General features: G+C 51.7%; 2 protein-coding genes across 2 annotated transcripts in view; both read left to right on the forward strand.

Moving 5' to 3' along the window:
- Window positions 1-4,276, forward strand: part of AKT2 (AKT serine/threonine kinase 2) — a 30,500-nt gene extending 26,224 nt beyond the window's left edge. The window contains exon 14 of the mRNA XM_083627523.1: window positions 50-4,276. Coding sequence (XP_083483649.1) covers window positions 50-129 — 80 coding nt within the window. The 3' untranslated portion in view covers window positions 130-4,276. The remainder of the gene's footprint in view (window positions 1-49) is intronic.
- Window positions 4,277-5,314: 1,038 nt separating this feature from the next.
- On the forward strand, window positions 5,315-20,691 carry CCNP (cyclin P; the record flags this gene model as incomplete). Its single annotated transcript, XM_083625866.1, has 9 exons — window positions 5,315-5,320; window positions 7,143-7,214; window positions 9,563-9,656; window positions 10,477-10,583; window positions 12,145-12,243; window positions 12,703-12,858; window positions 14,431-14,589; window positions 15,891-16,069; window positions 20,438-20,691. The coding sequence occupies 9 exons, from the start codon at window positions 5,315-5,317 to the stop codon at window positions 20,616-20,618; spliced, it is 1,053 nt and encodes a 350-aa protein (XP_083481992.1). The 3' UTR covers window positions 20,619-20,691.
- Between the last annotated feature and the right edge of the window lie 908 nt (window positions 20,692-21,599).

A 21,599-nucleotide genomic window follows, 5' to 3' on the forward strand; every position in this document is an offset into this window, starting at 1 on the left:
AGCTTTCCGCCTCCTTTGACCTGACTCTCCCCTCCTTCTCCCCCCACAGACGACACCTTGGACTCGCTAGAGGCCGACCAGCGGACCCACTTCCCCCAGTTCTCCTACTCGGCCAGCATCCGGGAATAGGGGGGCAGCGGCACTCCCCCTACAGTGCCCCCGCCAGAGCGACGGCGGGGCTTGCAGGACGCCAGGACACTCTGCAGGGGGAGGGTGCCCCCCATCTCACTGGCCCTGCAGCGCCCCAAATCGGGGGGCTGGGCAAGCAGCCTCCCCCACCAGGAATCCGCTTGGACCACAGGAGCCACCGCAGCCGCTCCCCCACCTGTTGTCGAGTTTTCAGCGCAGATGGACTTGGGGAAGGCTTTCCTCGACTTTCAAGGATCTGCGCCCTGCCCTAACGGGGGGGCTGTTTTCGGATGTTTGCTTGGAAAGCTGCCAGGGCAGGAGAAAGTGCGTCTCCCCCAACCCCACCCTGCCAGGACGTTGGTGAAGCCAGGTGTGGGGGGGTCACTGGAGGAAGAGAGACAGGAGAGCCTGGGGACTCCCAAAGGGCAAACTGACACGGAGCGTGTGCTGCAGAGACACATTTTCTCTTGGGGGGAGCTGCACCCCCCCCTTTGCCGGATGGCTGCAGGGGGAGGCGTGAATACTGGGCCCGTCAAGCCAGGCTTTGTGCAGTGGAGACAGACTGGGTCACCAACGGTTCTGACTAGTAGTGGGGGGGGGGAAGATGGGGGGCACACCTTTCTGAGCGTTGGAAAGCAGCTGTGCAGAGTTCCTGGGTGCTCTTCTCGGGATGTGTGCAGGGGGTGCCACTGCTACTTGGGCAGCCTTTAGAGGAGGGCAAGGTGGGTGCTCACCCCTGGTGCCACCGCCCTCCTCTTCCACCCCAGCCTGGTCATCCTCCTGTGGGGCAAGGAGTGCTGCATGGTGGGGGCGGCCAAAGGAAGCCCAGGCTCCTCGGAGGGTCATGGAGTCTCCCGGGGTTTCCCTCCCTGGTTGGGGGAGCCTCCCTTGCTGCACCTCAACGCTGGCGGTGTGGCTTGAGCAATGGCTGCTACCTCTTTGACTGCGGGCAAAGCGTTGGCCTGCCTGGAGCCCTGGAGAGTGAAGGAGGGATTGGGCCCTGGGCGATTCCTAGCTCCTCCAGCCCCCAGCAAGCCTCTCCCCCCGTCCTTTTCATGGCTGGTCCAGGGGCAGCTTGGCCTTCTGCGCTTGTCCTGGCACAACTGTTAGTGCCCTCCCTCCCTCCCAACAGGCATGTGGGCTAAAGCAACCGAGGGCTGGCACTGCCGTTTGGGCATGAGAGCCTGCGCCCCTGGGTGTCTGCTTGTGCAGACGGATCTCTCACCCCCCTCCCCAACGGCTTCGTTTGGGGTTACCTGGGCAAGATCTCTCCATCTCCCTCTCTTAAGTCTGCTGCCTTGTTCTCGGCGGGGCAGAGGTCCGGTGGCAGAGACATTTGCCTGCTGCGGCGGCAGCGCCCGCCTGGAGAGCAGAAGCAAGGCCCAGGCTCCTTTGCCAAGACCACCACCGCCTTGGCCAAGGAGAGGACTGCCCCCCCCCCCCCGTGGGGATGCATGGAGTGACGGGGATGTTGCAGTAAGAACTCCTTTTGCTTCCAGACAAGGGGAGGTCTTGGTGGCCCCTGGGCAAAGGGCCCGTGGACTGCCTGGTGCCTGAGTCTGTGTGCATCGGGTTCTGCTTCTTCAAGTCTGCTTCTCCCTCGGCTGGGGCAAGGCTTTTCTGCCCCCCCCCCCCAAAGTACTGCAGAATATCCAGGGAGGGGAAGGTGGTCAGGGTGAAAGACTGGGTGTTCCCACCTCCCTCACTGATGCTAAGCCCACTGCACCCCTTTCTATAATGAGCTTTTTAGCGGGGATTCAAACACCACCACCACCAAATGTGTTTTCGTTTTTGCAGGAGATGGGTGAGGCAGTTGCCCCTTAGGTGCTTTGGGTTCGCTTAGCTACCGTAAGGCGGGAATGTTGGGAACCCTTTGCTTACCCCTTTCTGGAAATGCAAGGAACAGAGCAGGGGCACCACAGTGCCCGGGGGGGCCGAGAGAGCAGCCCTTGTTCTCTCGAGCTCCTTTGAACCAAATGGCATTGTGGGGGGAGAATCTGCAGAGAAAGGGGCTCAAAAAGAGGGCAGTGTTTCCAGGAGCCTGGCTGGGGAAGGGGCGGCTTGTGAGGGGGGTGGCATTGGGGGGCAGGAGCTGAGACCTCCCTCCAGAATGGTCCCTTGCCCCCCCCCCCATGGCCTGACTTGACCTCCTTTGGTGCAGCATCGAAAGAGCTGGGTTTTTGGGGAGAATGAGACGGCTCCCGTTGTGCTTTGGCCACTGTAGACCAAGGCCAGTAGAGCAGAACTGGGGTTGGGGGGCTTGGCTGAGGCAGCACGCCCAGACCGCCATTGCAAAGCCCCCTTGTGACCTTGCAGCGACCTAGGCTCCATGCAGGTCAAGCTCTCCTGGCCGCACTTAGGCTTCCCCCGGCTGCCCCACGCCAGCTCTGCGCCCTCCTGCCCAGGTGGGCAGCTGCGGAGTCCCAGCCCGGGCAGGGGGAGGTCTCCTGACCCACGTGGGCAGAGCTGCTTTTGCTGTGCCAGGACGGGGGTCCGCAAGGAGCGTGCAGCCTGCCGGTTCATTGCCCACGGTGGTGGGGTGGGGGGCCGGCCCTCCGCATTCCTCCACCACAGCAGAGGTGCCTTTCTGGGGTCAAGCCCCAGTTCTCCAAGCCTTAACCTCCTCTCCCCTCCTGCCCCCTGCTTCAACGGGAAACATTCCTGGGGGGCTTTTGGCCCAAGGTCCTGGCGATCTTGGCCGGGACCCCCGTCATTACCTCATGCCTGCTGTGGGGGCAATGCGCAGAGGGGAGAGGGCTGCCTTTCCATCGCTGGGGGGGGGTCCCAGCCTGCTCTCCCCCTCCTATTGCATACGGTTGAATGTAAACTCACCTGGCGCAAAAGGTGGGTGGCTCTGGGGGAGGGACACCCTCCACGGCACTTCTCATCCTTTCTCCCTGGGCTCAGGCCAGCCACGCCCTCCCCCAAAATGTGACTTTTGCTGCCTTTAGTTTCTGTGGGCCTGGAGCAGAGGGGAAGGCAGAACCTCAGCCCACAATGGGCTCAGCGGCCATCAGCCTCTCTGAAGAGCCTTGGGGGCCTGGCCCCTTCCCACCGTGGCCCCCCCTTTCCATTCCTCACCTGCAGCGGGTGCGAATCTTCACCACCCAGCACTGGGAAGGGAACTGGGTCCCCCTGCTGGGTTGACAGGCAGCAGGCTGCCTGAGCTCACAACTGGGGGTGGGGGTAGGACGGCTGTGGGCCCCCACAGTGACTCTCCAGGGTGCCCCTGCCTCGCTGCTGTGCCATCCCTGCCTTGGCAAGCCCAGCTTGCTGATGCCACGTGGACACAAGCTTGGAAGAGGCTCGGCCGCTCTGAATCGTTGGGCGGCGGAGGGGGGAATGGCAATGGTGATGCCTCCCCACAAGCTTGGAGGGGGGTTTGGTGGGGGGCTGCTGAGCCCTTCTGCCCGCTTTGGCCTCCTCTGACCCCCCCCCTCCACTCGGCCTTTCATTTCAATGCAGGCCTTTGACACTCGTCTGACTCCAAAGCGCCGGCAGCCTTAGAAATCTCCATTTAGGTGCTTAAAGGTTTTATAATATGACTTCAGAAGCTTTTTTCCCCTCAAGGAAACCATATTTGGATCGCGACTATAACCTTACAGGACTTTTCCGATCCCGTGCGATGTATGTTCTATGGAATTCGGGGGGGGGGTGGTCCTGGATATAGAGGGAGGGGTGTTACACACACACACACACACCACACACACACAGTCTTTGACGAGGGGGGTTAATAAAGGGTTTTTTTCCACTTAGTTTCCGTAGTTGTGATAGTTGAGGTTTATTAACTTAATATTGACCCTCTTCAGCGGCTTTAGTTGGGACCGCCTGCCTTCCGCTGCTGTGCTGTGTTTTTATCTGCGATTTCTCTCTCCAGCGCTGGAAGGCGACTGCGATGGCACTTCTCTTTGCCCGGAGGGGACGGGGGGGGGCAGGCTCTGGCTCCCCACCCACCCCGAGCTCACCCACTCAGTTTGTAAAATAAGTTCCGCTTGAGAGGCAAGTCCTCTGGAGCATCTTTTGTGGGGAGGCGTGCCAGGCGAGAGGGGCCTTTCTTGGGCGTCTCCGCGGTGCCTCCCTCTTCTCCTTCCCTCTGCTGCCCTTGGATTTGTACGGTACGAGCAATAAAAGGTTTTGTTTTTCTTTCTAGGGTGTGTCCTGCTCTTCGTTTTGTGTCACACGCGCTTCTTTTCCTTAGAAATGGAAGTGCCAAGCCACACTTTCCAAAAAACAGCCCCGTTAAAAACACTTATTAATTTTTGCATATATAAAATGAGTTGCGTCCCACAACAACTCCTGTTTCCACAGGAGAAGACAGGATTCAACATTTTGCGAAATGATGCCTAACCAAAAGGGTATTTCTGCTCTGCTTATACACCCAGCCCTCACTTTCCCCATTGCTTGGTTCTCCAGATGCCAGATCATAGGTAGGCAAACTAAGGCCCAGGGGCCGGATCCAGCCCAATCACCTCAATCCGGCCCGTGGACGGTCTGGGAATCAGTGTGTTTTTACATGAGTAGAATGTGTCCTTTTATTTAAAATGCATCTCTGGGTTATTTGTGGGGCATAGGAATTCGTTCTCCCCCCCCCAAAAAAAATAGTCTGGCCCCCCACAAGGTCTGAGGGACAGTGGACCGGCCCCCTGCTGAAAAAGTTTGCTGACCCCTGGTTTAGATGCTCCTGGGCCAAACCAGTAGTGCTGTATAGAAGTGAGAGTTGGACCATAAAGAAGGCTGATCGCCAAAGAATTGATGCTTTTGAATTATGGCGCTGGAGGAGACTCTGGAGAGTCCCGTGGACTGCAAGAAGATCCAACCTCTCCATTCTGAAGGAAATCAGCCCTGAGTGCTCACTGGAAGGACAGATCCTGAAGCTGAGGCTCCGATACTTTGGCCACCTCATGAGAAGAGAAGACTCCCTGGAAAAGACCCTGATGTTGGGAAAGATGGAGGGCACAAGGAGAAGGGGAGAAGGGGACGACAGAGGACGAGATGGTGGGACAGTGTTCTCAAAGCTACGCTACCAGCATGAGTTTGACCAAACTGCGGGAGGCAGTGGAAGACAGGAGTGCCTGGCGTGCTCTGGTCCATTGGGTCACGAAGAGTCGGACATGACTAAACAACAGGGCCAACCTTACATCTGGTCCTTTGGGGGAAGTCTAAAGATATCCTCTTGCCCCCGGCCATGCAGGTAGCCAAAGTTGGCTGCGGGGTGAGGTATTTGAGGAGAGAGGTTACCTCTCTTGCAAGTCCTGATCCTGCCTGCCTGAGTGTCATTTTCGTTAAGCTGAGCTCCTCATCGTTTTAGGCCAGAGCAGTGAGAGAACCCAGAATGGCCCCGTGTGCAGTGTTACACAAATTTTAGTTGAAAATTAATGGACTAAAACGGCATTCCTGTTTATCTGAGGCTAAGCATTTTTTACAAAAAAGTTGATTAATTTCAGTATGCATGCTTATCGCACCAGTAATCAGCAGGTGCTGGGCAACACTTTAAGAGAGCCATTCCTTCAACCTTTGCTCCTGCAGAAGACGATGCCTCTTCTAAGATAATTGTGATGTAGACATTAAGCAGCTTTAAAAACAAACAAACGTGCTTGTTGCCTTTAAAACCCTGGTTTCCAAAATGCACAATACATGCAGACTGAATTGACCACTTGGTTTAAAAGTCTGCTTGAATCTGCTGCCCAATCCCAGAGCGGCTGGGGTACAAATAATAAAATGGCTATTATAAACATTCTGACTAGCAGGTAAGCTCTCTTCAGCCCAGTGGGACTTCTCTCCTTGTAAACATATCTAAGGCTGCACCCCTTTCCTTTTTGTAAACAACATTATTACTTGATCCAGCTCCACGGTTCTAGGCTTCCATGAACAGCCTCTTTCATGGATAATGATGATGATAATAATAATTTTTATTTATACCTCGCCCTCCCCAGCTAAGACCGGGCTCAGGGCAGCTGACACCAGGTATAAAAACAATTTATTGAAATACAACTTTAAAACAAGAATAAAATACAACATCGAAACATTAAAATGTGTCTGCTTATGGCAGCAAAGGCACCTCTGGCCCTGCTGACCTCCCGTGACTGGGGAGGGCCGGCCCCTTTCAGGATGGGAGCCAGTGCTGCCTAAGGCCTGCCCACTGGGTCTGTCTTTGCTAGTTTTTGCTAATTAAGCGCAGCTGGAGTTGCAGCTCACTTGGGCCTGACTCTCCCCCTGCAGAGCTGACCTTCCTTCCTAGCCCTTCCTCCTCTGGGGACCATGTGGGGGGTGCAGGCCAAGACCACCACCTTTCAAGAGAGGAGATCCTGGCAGACTGCAAGTTTGTTGGTTTGCTCTTGTGGTGGGGGCTCCTGGGGGGGCGCAGGAGGGTTTGGGGTGGGGTCCTTGGTCTCCCTGCATTTTCCCCCTTTCTACCCTCCCCTGCCAAACAGATGTATCTTTTGGAAGAGGCCCCTGAGTGGATGTGGGGGTTGGTTTGTTTTTCGGGGGGAGCGCTGTTCCGTTTGGACCGGTGTCTGCAGAACCTGCCTCCCACAGCAGGCTAGCCCCTTGGGGGGTACCTAACAGAGACCCTCATTGGAAGCTGCGTTCCCTGAGCTGAGAGGCCCTGCCACGCATTCCCAGATGTGGCGGGAGAAAGGCCTGCACTCTGCACATGCCCAGGAGCGCTCTCTATCAGAGCGGCATCCTCCTAGCATTGCAAAGGAGGCTTTCTCCACCATCCTGGCCTCTCTCTTTGCTCCCCTCGGTGGAGAAGTTGCTGCAGTGACCTGTCGGCTTCAAGCTGGGGTTTGAGAGGCCGAAGGTGGGGGTACATTTGCCCCCCCAAAATCCCAGCTCTGAAGTGGCTGAGTTTTAACTTCCCACATTTTGCTCGTGGTCACACCTGTGACCTTCACTTTGTCCGAGATGCTCCTTGGCAAAAGCCCATGTGGGGGCTGATGGGGGGGGCAGAAACCAAAGTGGGGGAGTTCTGCCCCTTTAACTCCTCTCTTAAATATGTTCCATTTTAGGCAGATGAGAAAAGGGAGCCTTTGAAAAGCAAGAACAACAAAGGACTGAGCAGTGAAAAAGGATCCAGGAAGGTGGGTCTTCCAGGGGGTGCTGGGGTGCATTGTTAGAAGACAGGAAACATTTGCAGAGTGGGGGGCAGAGGTGCAGCCTTGAAGCTGCCCCCCCACTTGCTCACCTGGAAGCAATGATGTCATTACTTAGCTTTGAGCACCCATTTCCGGCTCCCTTTAATAGTGAACTTGGGTGCTGAGTGCCAGCAGGATTGGAGCTCCCAAGGTTCAAGGTGTTAGCAGGGAGCACAGAGAAGCACAGCACACCTTCAGAAGAAACAGCCTACGGGGCAACAACACGCACCTTGCAAGCAAAGAACTGGAGGAGGACTGAGGACGCTCAGTACTCAGGGGTGTGGGGTGTCAGTGGGGAAAGAAAACTCAGGTGGGACAGGCTGGAAGGGGGGGAAGGATATCCCAGAGGGGAGAGTATTTCTGACCGGCTGAAACCTCGAATAGGAGCAGCCCTCTTAGACTACGCTGCAACATTTTGTTGCAGAGTCCGCACTGATGTTCACTTGGAGGTCATTGCGATGGGAGGGAGGGAGGTAAAGGCGATTTGCATATGCTCAAAAACAAACAGCCTCTACTTTCAGCTGGGTGTTGGCACTGCAGAGGTAAGTGTGAGAAATGCAAAGTCCCAAAGATGGGAGGTGAGCAACGCAGACCTCTTGTCTCTTTCCCCTGCAACACCCTTGGAAGATAGGAGATCAGGGGCTGAACATTTGCCACGTATATTGGGGCATCAAGTGACCACGTGAGCCAGCTAGAACACCTATTTGTCTACAGCCTTTTCTCCAAAGGGTTCCAGGTGGTTCCCTCCTCATCTAACCTAGGGTTACCAGATGTTCCTGGGGACAGTCCCCGGATTTCCAAATCTGTCCCTGGGAAACGTGGCAGCCTCAGCATCCCAGAGCCAGCCTGGTAGCGCAGTTGGCTCTGGCTGGCTCCAGGCTGCTGACTGCCACTGCCACAAGGGAACCGGGGACATCCAGCGGTACAGATCTCCTGCCCCCTTCCCCCTTTGTTTTGACTGATAGGGGAGGCTCAGGAGTTCTGGGCAGGCAGCTGTTGCCCAGGAGGGGCACAAGGCACGTGGTTTCTCTGCCGGGCAGGGTGCAAAGCCCTTCTTTCGCATCCTAGAATCACAGAATCATAGAGTTGGAGGAGACCACAAGGGCCATCGAGTCCAACCCCCTGCCAAGCAGGAAACACCATCAGAGCACTCCTGACATATGGTTGTCAAGCCTCTGCTTAAAGACCTCCAAAGAAGGAGACTCCACCACACTCCTTGGCAGCAAATTCCACTGTCGAACAGCTCTTACTGTCAGGAAGTTCTTCCTAATGTTTAGGTGGAATCTTCTTTCTTGTAGTTTGGATCCATTGCTCCGTGTCCGCTTCTCTGGAGCAGCAGAAAACAACCTTTCTCCCTCCTCTATGTGACATCCTTTTATATATTTGAAGATGGCTATCATATCACCCCTTAACCTCCTCTTCTCCAGGCTAAGCATGCCCAGCTCCCTTATCCTATGAAACATAAATGTGCAGAGCTTTTTAAAAACTGGGCAACGGCGCACTGCCCACCCGTGACTCCCAAGCCTCCCCCAATCTCCTGTCCCCTTTGTTTTGACAGATCGGGGGAGCAGCGGGCGGACAGCCATTGCCCAGTTTTTTTAAAAAACTCTGTGCATTTATGTTTCACAGGGTGCAAAAGAAGGGCTTTGCACCTTTATGCAATATGCATGTGTGCTTGGGCCCAGGGTCTTTTGCCTCACCATCCCCACTACTGACTCCCTGTTGCTACTCAGCTTCAGGGGGAAAAGTGTCCCCGGATTCATTGAAAAAAAATCTGGTAACCATAATCTAACCCCCACAACAACCCTGTGAGGTAGGTCAGGCTGAGAGAGGCAGCGACTGGCACCCAAGGTGAACATCGTGGCTGAGCTGGAGATTTGAACCCTGGTCTCCCTCAGGTCCTGGTCCTGTGCTCTAACCACTACACCACGCTGTCACATTGGTGGTGGCCCCAATTGTGCCTCTGCTTACAATCCCAGGCTGCAAGGCTCTGAGGAGGTATTTTAAGATGCAGGAGCTGGTTCACGGAGCCCTGCTCTGCCTCTGCGGGGGTCACAGGTCCAATCTAGTGCTCTTGCGGCCAAACTGTGGTGCTGTGGTTGAGAGTCTTGGCCCGGGACCTGGGAGAGACCAGGATTCGAATCCCCACTTGGCCTGGGTGACAGCCAGTGCCTCTCGGCCTAACCTGAAACATTACGCCGCTTTGAGCTCCTTGGAGGGAAGAAAGCGGGATAAAAATGCAATCAATCCATCAATTGGCCCCCACCCCACCGCACCCCAAATCTCTCTTACAGCGGAAGGTCCCCGGGAGCCATGAGAGGGACGTTGCTTCTGAGAAGCCGGGCGCTGTCTGCCCCAGGACCTCAGCAGAGCCGGCTTTGCAAAGAGGTAAGGGAGCTCCAGGCAAAATAGTTTGCAGGATGGGGTAAAAGTTGGGAGGCCTGATGGGGAGGGAACAAGAGTTGGGGACGCTTCACATATTGCCTACTGCCTACTGCTCCCCCTCTCCACGGGCTGTGAATTTTAAGTAGTCCTAATCCAAAGCCCATTAATTCTTACCAAAGTGTCTGGAAATGGTGAAGCCCTGAAGATAAGAGAAGAGAAAACGTTATTCGCTTTAGCCAATGGCCATAGCAACAGTAAAACATTACAGTATATGCAAAAAAGGGAATTTGATACAAGAGCACAATTTAAAGTCCTGAATCAGCCATCAGTTAGTGGCCCTTATTCTGATTGCCCCTGCCAAAGTGCCAAGACTTTGACTCGCTTTTTCCATACAAAGGGTGGCAAACATATACCATCAGCCCTAGAAGTATTCCAAGCTAAACCCCTAGCGCAGCTACTATACAGGGCTCAGATTTGGACTGGTAACCACCATAGCACTTTGGAAGCTCTTCAATCAAAGTTTCTAAGGCAGATTTTTTCCTTACCGCCATGCGTCCCAAACGCATCATTGAGACTGGAGGCAAGTCTCCCTTCAGTAGAAATATGGACTTGATGCCCCAAAGGACGCTGCCCATCTTCCTGCTCCCCTTGTCCCACGACAGGGTCCTTCAGGCATGGGGGGGGCGGGCCTTGCACCCAGTCCCATCTCAACCCATTGCATCTGGCACAGCAACATGCAGAAGCAGCCGGGTGCTTTGCAGAGAGCTCAGGTGAGCGAGCCAAACCGCACCACAGCAGCTGTCTCTTTCCTCCCCCACCCCAGTTGCTCCCGCCTCTGAGGTCCTTGTGGAGGAGCTCTCGCAAGCCATGTTGCGCCTGGGCATGGGTCTGGAGAAGGAGTATGCCTATGACATCTTCAGCAACCTGATGGTAAGTTGGAAGGGGGGGTGACTGTTGGGATACTGCCAGGGAGATGGGGGCATCAGACGGGCCCCCAGCTGGCTCCGAACAATCGCCGGTCTCCTGTGGAACAGCATCAGTAAATTAGCGACACGAGCTTCAGATACGTTCCAAGACCCGCGCACACCCTTTCAGCAGGGTGTATAAATCTTCCACAATGGAAGAAGCAGACAGAGAGAGCATATTTACAGCTTTATTCAGCTTAGTTCAGGAACAAAGGAAAACATGACTGCTTGCCTTCATATCCAGCAAAACAGCCGCATATCAAAAGCTACATGCAATGGAAGTTCCCAGCAAGAGCTGGAAGTAAACAGGCATGTGATGCACAAACGTCATGCCTGTACCCTTTTAAGGTGGAACGGAACTATATCCTAACAGTGACTTCCATCCTGAGGACCAGTGTTGGAATCCCCGCCTCCCAAGAGAGGCCCCTGTGGGCTGACCTCTCTCAGAGGATTTTGGGTGGGGCTGTTGTCCTCTCTCCCTGCCATGGGGGCTTCCCAAAGGCCCCTTGCTTGGCCGGTAGGGGACTCAGAATTTTAGAGTTGGACGAGATCTCCAAGGGTCCTATAGTCTGACCCCCTGCAGTGCAGGAATGTCACCCAAAGCACCCATGACAGATGGCCATCCAGCCTCCGTTTACAAATGAAGGGGAGTCCACCACCACCGCTCAGCTCTCAAACAGGTCTTACCACCAGGAAGGTGCGATTAACAGATCCACATTAATTGTCAAGTTGGATGGGACCTCCAAGGGTCCTCTAGACTGACCCTCTGCAGTGCAGGAATCTTTTGCTCAAACCTACGACCCTCAGATTAATAATAAATAATAATAATTTTTTATTTATACCCCACCCTTCCCGGTTCAGAAAATCGGGCTCAGGGTGGCTAACAACAAATTTAAAACACTTAATTGTAAAAGCAGTGTAAAATACAGTATAAAAACATGAATAACAATAAAATTCAAAATTCAGAAATCAATTTGGGGAAAATCCATCCAATAAACATTGGATAGTCACCAGGGCTAGCTGGCTGAATTAGTCCTACTTGGGCCAGTGAGGAGGCCAGGGGAGAACTAGTTGTGGGGTCTCAGAGCAGGTAATCTTCATAAAAAGGGGATGGAAGAGAAGGGAAATAAAAGATCAGGCTGAATTCAAATTAAAGGCCAGGCGGAATAGCTCTGTCTTAACAGGCCCGGCAGAAGGAGGTTAAATCCTGCAGGGCCCTGGTCTCATGGGACAGAGCATTCCACCAGGTCGGAGCCATCACTGAAAAGGCCCTGGCCCTGGCAGAGGATAATCTGACTTCCTTAGGGCCTGGGACCTCTAAACTATGGTTATTCATGGACCTTAAAGTCCTCTGCGGGGCAGACCAGGAGAGGCCCTAAGAGCCCTAAGAGCCTCCTGTTCTACTGAGTGACAGCTGTCACAGCTCCCTTGCTTTGTCCTCTCCCAAAGGACGGGGGTTTATGAGAAGAAGGGAAGGGGGGTGCATCAACCTCAGGGCTCCTTTCTCCCCCTTTTCCTCCCCACAGCAGAAGCAGCCGCATTACGCCTTCCGGGGGCTTGACATGCCCAGGTCTGTGATGGGGGAGATGCGCGGTCTCATCATCGACTGGCTGGTGCAAGTACATGTAGGTACCAGCAGGAACCCCCCCCCAATGTCTCCCCCCCCCCGGAAGAGCGGGTGGGGAAGTTTGTTTGGGGTGGGACTGCAGGAGGCCCTGTGTTTCCATCCCCTTGCAGCAGACTCAGGTGGGCAGGGAGGCATTCAGGGCCGGCTCTGTAATGAGACAAGGTGAGGCAGGCACCTCGGGTGGCAGAATGGGAGGAGCGGCAGGTTTGGCTCCCTCCCCTTGCTGGAGAAGCAAACTTCTGCCCTGAAGGGGGTCACCAGGAGTCCTTGGAGCAAGCAAGAGTTGGGGGCTTGGTGGAGCCTTTGTTGTGGGGCAGGATATTGGGGAATGGCAGCCCCAAAGTCATAGAATCACAGAGCTGAAGAGTTGGAAGGGACGAGGAGAAGGAGTAGCTGGACTGGGATGCTTTGTGGCAGAAAGTTGTGTCTAATCCTGCTTCTGTCCCCCCCCCCCCAGGAATACCTGGCCCTGGCGGACGAGACTCTCTTCCTGGCCGTCTACCTCTTGAACGCCTACTTGAAAGCGGGCCGAGTGCGAATCTCCACCCTGCAGCTCCTGGCTGCCACCTGCCTCTTCCTGGCCTGCAAGGTAGAGGAGAGCAGTTGCCCTCAGGTGAGCAGGATGCCGCAGGTGGGAGGGGGAGGCTCTGGTGCCCGGTCCGGGGAGGGGGACTGCCCTAGACTCCCACCTCTAGGAGAGGCACTTGAGACTCTGTGCCAGTCAAGGGGGCAGTTCCCGCTGAATATCTGTGGCTGGGCTGTGGCCTTAGTTGTGGAGCTTCCTCTGGTGGGCTGATCCTGCACAGCTCAGGGGGTCCAGGCCGGCCCCTCTCCTGCCCCTCTCCTGCAAATGAGCACCTTGTGGGGGGTAGGCAGGGAGGCCAAGGGCAGGAGGAGGAGACTGAGACAGGCGCCTCTCCCATCGCCTCCCAGCTTATTTTTTTTACTTGCTATGTTGTTAATATTGTTTTGTCGATTATAAATGCCTTGTTGATTTGTTAATCATATTGTCAACACACTGCTATCATCTCCACGAGGGCTGCGAGATCCCAGGGGTTGGGGGGCGGGCACACTTTCCAGGGTCCATGTTCCTCTCTGGGACAATGAGGCACAGCAGAGACTGCAGTGTCTTTGTGAAATATGGTTTTATTTGCCCATATATGTGACCTGCACCTTGATGGGAGGATTACAGAACATTTGCATCCTATGGAGTTTTGCTACCCCGTCCTCAAGGAGCGTTGGACTCAAAAGGACAGCAAAAAGCCACACTCTGCGTCTCTTGGTTCTAGACTGTCACTCCCCAGCTCTCTTGGAGTTCTGCCCCCCACCTTCTCCTTCTCGCTGTTACTCCAAGGAGCTCCCGCCAGCCTATGCCATTCAAAGTTGAAACCCTAAACCTCTGCCTGATTCCTTGATGGACCATCACTGACTTTTGGCCCCTGCTGATGGCCAAAGTTTAGCCCAAACTTAACTCTAAATTTTACTACATCCAGGAATGATGGGGAGGCTGTGGCACCCAGGAATTTAGGGGAATCTGGCCCCCCAAACCCATAACAATATAATATGACATGCTGTTATCAGGCGATGTTTAGCTTATTTTTATATCATTTTTAATAAGTCTCCCACCGTATTTCAAAGCATTTATCATCATAAACATTTTCTTTTGACATACAAAGTTACTTTTTGATTTCCCACCCCTCCTTTCCTAATGTTTATTTTTTAGCTGTTTTATCGCACACATATTTTTACTACCCAAACCCCACTACCATTAAATCTTTCACGAATCCGCTGCTTATTATTTCACAGTTTGGCTTATTCTTTTTTTAGTTGGTTAGTTTTAGTTTGTTAAATATTGTTTCTTGGGTTTTACTTGTTTCGCTGATGATCATGGGATCTGTGCTGTACTTGTGATGTCCTGTCACGTTGCTGTTATTTATTGTTTGTGAGCCCCTTTGGGATTCACTTGAATGGAAAGTGGTCAGGGAAATGCAATCACAGAGGGAAAGAATCATAGAGTTGGAAGGGACCCCCAAAGGTCATTCAGTCCAACCCCTTGCAATGCAGGAACCGCAGCTGAAGCTCCCATGGCAGGTGGCCGCCCAACCTCTGCTTAAAAACAGCCTTGCGAGGGAGACTGCCCACCCCTTTCTGCTGCTGTCTCTCCTTCTCCTCTTCCTCCCTCCAGCCGTCCCAGCTCTGCTTCATGATGGAGGACTCATTCAACCAGAAGGAGCTTCTGCGCATGGAGCGCAAGATCTTGGCCCGCCTGAAGTTCGAGCTGCACTATGCCAACCCTGTCCACCTGCTGCACCTGCTGGCAGAAGTGGGACACTGTGCCAGGGAGGTGAGTGTCAGTTGGGCGGGCAGGGGTCTCCCAGGCCACAGCTGACCCCTCACTTTCCCTCTTAAAGAGATTCTGGGGCTCAGAATGTAGCGTTCCCAAAGCAAGGAAGGATTGGACTCCGATTAATAAAATACACACGAGGCTTGACCAGCAAGACTCTGGGAGGACCGCGTATAATAATAATGCCTGTCCGCCCCTCGGCCCAGGTCGTTTTATTCACAAAAGAACTTTTTACACATTGTTCGTAAGAACCAATCAGATTTCCTCTGAGCATTTCAAAAAACCCTACGTGGGACAAAGTTAAAGTTAAAACTACAAAGAAACTATTTCCTACTTGAGCATGCATAATAAAGGTAAAGGGACCCCTGACCATTAGGTCCAGTCGTGACTTGACTCTTGGGTTGCGGCGCTCATCTTGCTTTATTGGCCGAGGGAGCCGGCGTACAGCTTCCGGGTCATGTGGCCAGCAGGACTAAGCCGCTTCTGGCGAACCAGAGCAGCGCACGGAAACGCTGTTTACCTTCCCGCTAGAGCGGTACCTATTTATCTACTTGCACTTTGACGTGCTTTCGAACTGCTAGGTTGGCAGGAGCAGGAACCGAGCAACAGGAGCTCACCCCGTCACGGGGATTCGAACCGCCGACCTTCTGATCAGCAAGTCCTAGACTCTGTGGTTTAACCCACAGCGCCACCTGCGTCCCTTAGCATGCATAGTAGTCCAGAGTAAATAAAAGAGGAAGCAAGGAGGAATGCTTTTAGGAAACCCCGGAGGTCATAAATAGGAATAAACAGGAGAGGCAGGATGGCAGTGTTTACCATCTTGTGAACTCTCTTCCTGGCCCTTAAGATCTATCTAAACTACATCAGAGTAACCTACTATCTTTATGTACTGAGGATGCCTGATGAAGCAACTGGCCTGTGTTTCAGAATGCTTATCCGTGCCTGTCAGGTGTAGAGAAATGGGCAGTAGAGGAAAAATGGCAGAGGTGCAGAGGCTTGTGGGATCCGATCAGAAATTATTGTCAATGAATCAAACCCAGTCAACGCAATGCTTTCATCGCGGACACAGTGGCTTGATGCATATTTCATAATTCCTCACAGTAATCCCATCTGATCACTACATCAGAAGTCAGAGCCTTTCCTCCCCAAGTGCAGCTTCTGCACATGCTCAGAGTCAAGAATGTTGCTGCTCCTCCGATTGCCTCCTGCTCCTGGCCTGACCTGAAGGCAGGGGCTGGCGAGGGCAGGACTCCTGGGTCCCCCTTCCCCCTACTTGCTCTTCCTCCTGCCCCTCCCCCCAGGTGCTCCTCTTGGCCATGTACTTCCTGGAGCTTTCTCTGGTGGACTGCGACTGCCTGCGCTTTGAGCCCGCACAGCTCTCTCTGGCTGCCCTGGGCCTGGCACAGAGGGTGCTGCCAGAAGAGGGCGCCAGGCTCTGGGATGCTCTCCAGGAAGGTGCCCCGAACCTTCACTCGTACAGGTAGGAGCAGACTCCTGGACCCCCCCCCCCGGGAGGGGGGAGGAGGCAGCATAGGAGGAACCCACCTCTGGGAGGCTTGTGATTCTCTGTGCCAGATTTCATGTCAACAGGACAAAGACTTTTTGGTTATGAACAGGCATTTCAGGTTTTGTAATTCTAGGATTCTGAAGAACTGGAGTTAAATTCAGAAGCTGCTTCTCAGGCCCCTAAGCTGCCACTCTGGAGACTTATGCCAAGTCACCAATATATTTCAGTCTTGGAAAGTGGCCTGCTATGCCCTTTTTAATTTATTGTCCTTGATTTAGCTGAAATTCCTGTGTTTCAGGGGTTTGGACCAGATGACCCAACTCTACAGTGCTAAGATTCTAAGAACCTATGAAGAGCCTGTCTGCCCCATCTAATCCCGTAGCCTAGACTCTCTCTCTTTTTTTAAAAAAAATAATATTTATTACTTTTAAAACCTTACAAGAAAAAAAAGAGAAGAAAAAAGACAAGAGGAAAGAACAATAGAGAGAAAAAAAAGAAACAATGTGATACAATATATAAACAATACAAAACACAACTTAACACATTAAACTAAACAAAACAAAACAACAATTTAAAAACATACATCATACCATTTCAATACTCTATCTTTCATTCCCTTGTTTCATCGACCTCCTCTCACCTCCCTTTTTGTATTCCACTTCTGTTAATTGTTTCAGCAATTCCTTTCCATCTTTCTCTATTTTTTGTCATATAAATATCTTAACATATTTTTAACCTTATTTTCCATTAATGCTAAAATACTTATTTATGCTTAACTCCTTATCACATTTCTACAAAAGCCATAAAATTTCATTCCAACATTTTTCTAACGCTCATTAATTTTACAATATTTCTATATATAAACTTTAAACTTTTCCAATCTTTTTCCACCATCTCTTCTCCCTAGTCTCGGATTCTGCCAGTCATTTCCGTCAAATCCATATAGTTCATCAACCTGGAGATCTTCTGTCCGAGGCTCTTAACTCTTTTCCAAGTCCCTTCTGCAGGTCTTCTTCATATTCTTTGATGCTGAAGAGCAGATCTCGGGGAGACTCCGGCCTAACAATGCTTTTATTCCTTCTCGACAGATCAGCCAGCTCTCCATAGTTAAAACTAAGGTCCATATAATATTTCAGGACATGTTTCAAAATTCCTCCAAATCCAAAGGCCCCCACAACTCCAGTTGCCTCCTGACCCAAATCCAGGTCCCAACAGTCAATAAATCCCTGCATGAAGGGATCTATCCAACTTTCCTTCTCCAGTCCAAGCAGGGCTCCGATCCAAAAAGGCTGACTTTTTCTATATTCAATCATAAAAGGCTTCAACTTATAGTCCTCAACTTGCCTCTGTAAGGCTGGTGCTCCCACTTGTATTATTTTAGGTTCAACAACAACTTTCTCCTTCGTCTTCTCCCCAATTTGTCCTGTCGAAGTAGATTCCTGTGTCAAGTCCAGAATAATTTCTGTATTGATGTTCACTTTTTGTCCCAAACTAATCACTTTTTGTCCCAAGTTATCAATTTTAGTAGTCATAACATCCGTCTTCTTGTGGAACTGTTCCAGCGAATAGCTTATCTTACATAGTACAGTCACTAAGGCTTCTTCTGTCAACATTCTTAAATGGTCCAAGGTCAATCCCTGATTCTCACAATTTCTTATCTTGCAGCTGGAGATTCCCCAGCTCCACTCTTGTAACAGTTTCAAAAGCTCCCTCTAGAGGGAAACAGTCTCCACTTGTATCAGTCCTTTCAAACACAGTTTAAGCAATAAAATTAGTTTCAATTTTCAGTTACTTTTCCTCCTTTTTAAACGCAGAAGAGGACAATGGAAATAATATATTTCTCTTATTTAGCCAGCTGTCAACATACGTTCTGTTCACAGTCAATGAACTCTCCCAATACGTCAATCTTACTGGCAGCCCGTTTCCAGGTTCAGAGCAGTGGTAATTTGATTTTCATCACTCTCTCCTGCAGGCTTGCTAGGTCCAAAATTTCTCCCCTCTTCCCCTGCTTCCAAGGGGGGTTTAATAATTTTAACCGATGGAAATTTACTCCTTTACAAAAGGCTTTCCGAGACTTTAGCTTGCAGCGTCTTTGCTTCAATCTATTTACAAAAGAGGAAGGAAGGCAGACTTCCTGTTTGAAACCTTCCCGTTTCGATGCCAAATTACGATGTTTAAAGATCCAATTTTCCGTTCTACTCACGGGTAGTTGTTTAAAGTCCAATTGTCCACAGGAAAAAGTCAGCGCTCTCCGGCAACAGCAATGCGGCTTCACTCCGTGAAGGAAGCAGTCAATTCGAAGCACCGCGCCACTCACCCCACGTCGCTCCGGATCCCCGAAACCGGGTTTCCCCGTGAGTAGGGGAGGCACTAAAGGTGCCAGCCGAATCCCACGTCCACAGGCTTCTCCCGCCTGTGGTTTTTGGTGGGTCTCCGCCTTCGCCGCGGCGGCCAGACCCTGATTTCCACGGAGCGGATTCCTCCCAGTCAGAGGAATTCCGCCATTGCCGGAGGCGCTAACCCGGAAGTCTCTGTAGCCTAGACTCTCAGCGGTCAGCCAGCCAGCAGCCATTTGGGGAACCCCCCAAGCACCCCAGCACCTGCTACTCAGAAGCATCACTGCCTCCTGTGGGAGGGGGTTCCGTAGGTGCTCCATGAAGGAAGACGTTCTTTTCTCTCTCAGGGTGGGCCAGGAAGCCGCCAGTTCAAATCTTGCCTCCCTGCTGAGTGGGAGAGTGTGCTCTTGTGGGAACGTTCAGGGATGCAGTAGAGAATATATTGTTTGATTATAGCCTTTCCAACTTGTGTTAACAAGTTCACAATATAGCAGAGTAACATTCCCCCTTTTAAACTCACAGCGGATGCATTTGCTCAGGCTCGCTAAAGCCTCTATAATAACTGTTCTGGTCTTTCCCCCTTATTCCCTCATAAAAGATAAGACACGACACAGTCTTCTATAAAAGTATAAAAACAGTTTGCTCACATTCTGTTTACAATCGGATCCCAGAAGGCAGACTTATCTTAGAAAAGTAACATACACCTGGAAACTATCTCATAAGGAGACAGTCCCTTTGTCCTCTCTTGGCTGGAAGCCAAGAGAACATCTTTGGCTAAGCGGATGTTGCTTCTTCGATGCATGTAGTCAAAGAGAGAGAGATGGCTGCCCTGCCCTGTGCTTTTGTCGTTAGCTGCACAGGTGAGGCCACACCCACCTCTAGTCACATGCAGAGGAAGTCTGTCCCAGCCCAGAAGGAAACAGGAAGTTTACCTGCTGGCTGGACAAACATTCCTCCCCATGTGTAAACATGTTCACTCTAGGAATGTTGTACTTGACTGCTCTTGTGTTTCACATCCCACAGCTCTGGCAAGCTGCCCCCTCTGCCTTTGCCCCTTATGGGGGTGATACTCTCTTGTGCCAGGGTTGCTGCAGGGACTTATGGGGTGATGATGCTTGGCTTTTACAGGGAGTTCTGCGCCTGGCCTGTGATTCTTGGGTCCTTTTTTTATAATAATATTTTATTAGGTTTAACAATAAAAAGATACAACCAAACATAGAACAATAAAACACGAAAAAAAGAAAAAGACACAACAATACAATCTTTCACAATACATAGAATACAAACACAACAAATAAAATAAGGCAAACACAAATCACTCTTTTTTAGTTATTCATCTTTGATTAACTTATTTTCCTGACTTCCTCACACCTCCCTTTTTTGTATCCCTCTTTAACAATTAGTTCAGCAAATTCATCTACTTTGTCCTTAAATATTTTACCTCCCAAATTTATAGTTTCAAATTTTTATCTCTTGTTACTAGAACCCCTTCATTTTATTTCAATGTCATCCACATTCATACATTTTGCAATACTTCTGTAAATAAATTTTAAATTTCCTCCAATCTTCTTCCACCAACTCTTCTCCCTGGTCTCGGATTCTGCCGGTCATCTCAGCCATTTCCATGTAGTCAATTACTTGCATCTGCCATTCTTCCAAGGTGGGTAGATCTTGCGTCTTCCAATGCTTCGCAATGAGTATTCTTGCTGCTGCTGTAGATTCTTGGGTCCTTTTTGCTGCAGTGATGCTCTCTGGCTGGCTAGCCAGCTGTTCAGAGGTCATCGATTCATATAATTGTAGAGTCGGAAGGGACCCTGTGGGTCATCTAGTCCAACCCCCTGGTGGATGAGGCCAAGGGCCTATCTAGTCCACCATCCTGTTCTCGCAGCAGCAGGAGAGTTGCCTGTGGGAAACGGGCAAGCAGGATTTGAATGCAAGAACAACACTCTTCCCTCCTTCATTCAGAAGCATCACTGCCTCCCTTTCTGCCTCTCTCTCATTGCAGTGAGTCTGAGCTGTTGGCAGTGCACCCTTCCATGGCCAAGGCTGCCCTGCGGGGGCCCAGCTCCGCCCTCCGCGCCACTTTCCTGAAATACTCGCGGCCTCAAAAGCTCTGCACCAGCACCAGCCCCGCCATCACGGCCTCCGAGTACCTGAGCTGCTTCCTGGGAAGCCCCACTCCATGAAGAGGGATCTGCTGTGGGTCTGCCTCTAGGGCCCATCGCACCCATTGGAGGGCGAGAGGACCTTTCCCAGGCCTGCTCCATGGAAGAAGCATGGGGTGGGGTGGACCAGAGCCTTCAGGTGGGGAGGGGAGGGGATGGGGCCAGGAGCCCAAGCAGAGTCCTTGGGAGACAATTCAGATGGGAATGGTATTCTCTCTCTCTCTCTCTCTCTCTCTCTCTCTCTCTCTTTCTTTCTTCATCTCTTCACAGTGACCCCACCCTCCCTGGCACTTTCTGCCTCCCCCCAATCCTAACAGATTGGTTTTAAAAAAGAGTAGATAACTGTAAGAAAACAGGACTCTGGAAGTGTTTAATAAAGTGTGTTTTGTTCTCTCTTGCTCCTCCTATTATCTCTTCATGGCAAGGTCTGTCAGTTCCCTTGGAAGTGGAGCCGGAATCTCAGGCCCCTCTTGACAGGGGTGATGGGTGTGGGGGGAATATGTCCCCACCCCTCTATTGTAGCCCAGTGGTGAAGCGTATAAGCTACGTCCCAGGAAGTCCCCATTTCAAATCTTACCTCTATGATTTAAAATTGTTTTCATGGTAAAACGTTGCAAAAACAGAACATTGCAAATTTAAACGAAGGCATTACATAGTCGGAAGGCTTGATGAACCTTCTCTTCTGCCCACCCCACCCCACCCCCACTCACTGCTTCCTCCCCTGTCAATACAGAGACCGTAACACTGATGGTCCACTAAGGGTGACTGCAAGCTGCCTGTCACAAGGGATGTTCTGCCATCTTTCTGGTCAAAATTCCTGCATTGCTCTTCAAGACATCACTAGCAGGGGAGCTGGATAAATATTCTTCCCACTCAGAAGGAGCCAATTCCCTTGCAGATGTGAGCTGGTATTATAGAATCATAGAATGATAGAGCTGGGAGGAATCACGAGGGTCATCTAGCCCAACCCCCTGTAAAGAAGGAATATTTTGCCCAGCGTGA

Source organism: Podarcis filfolensis, assembly GCF_964270895.1.
Source record: "Podarcis filfolensis genome assembly, chromosome: 8".
NCBI classification, from domain to species: Eukaryota; Metazoa; Chordata; class Lepidosauria; order Squamata; family Lacertidae; genus Podarcis; species Podarcis filfolensis.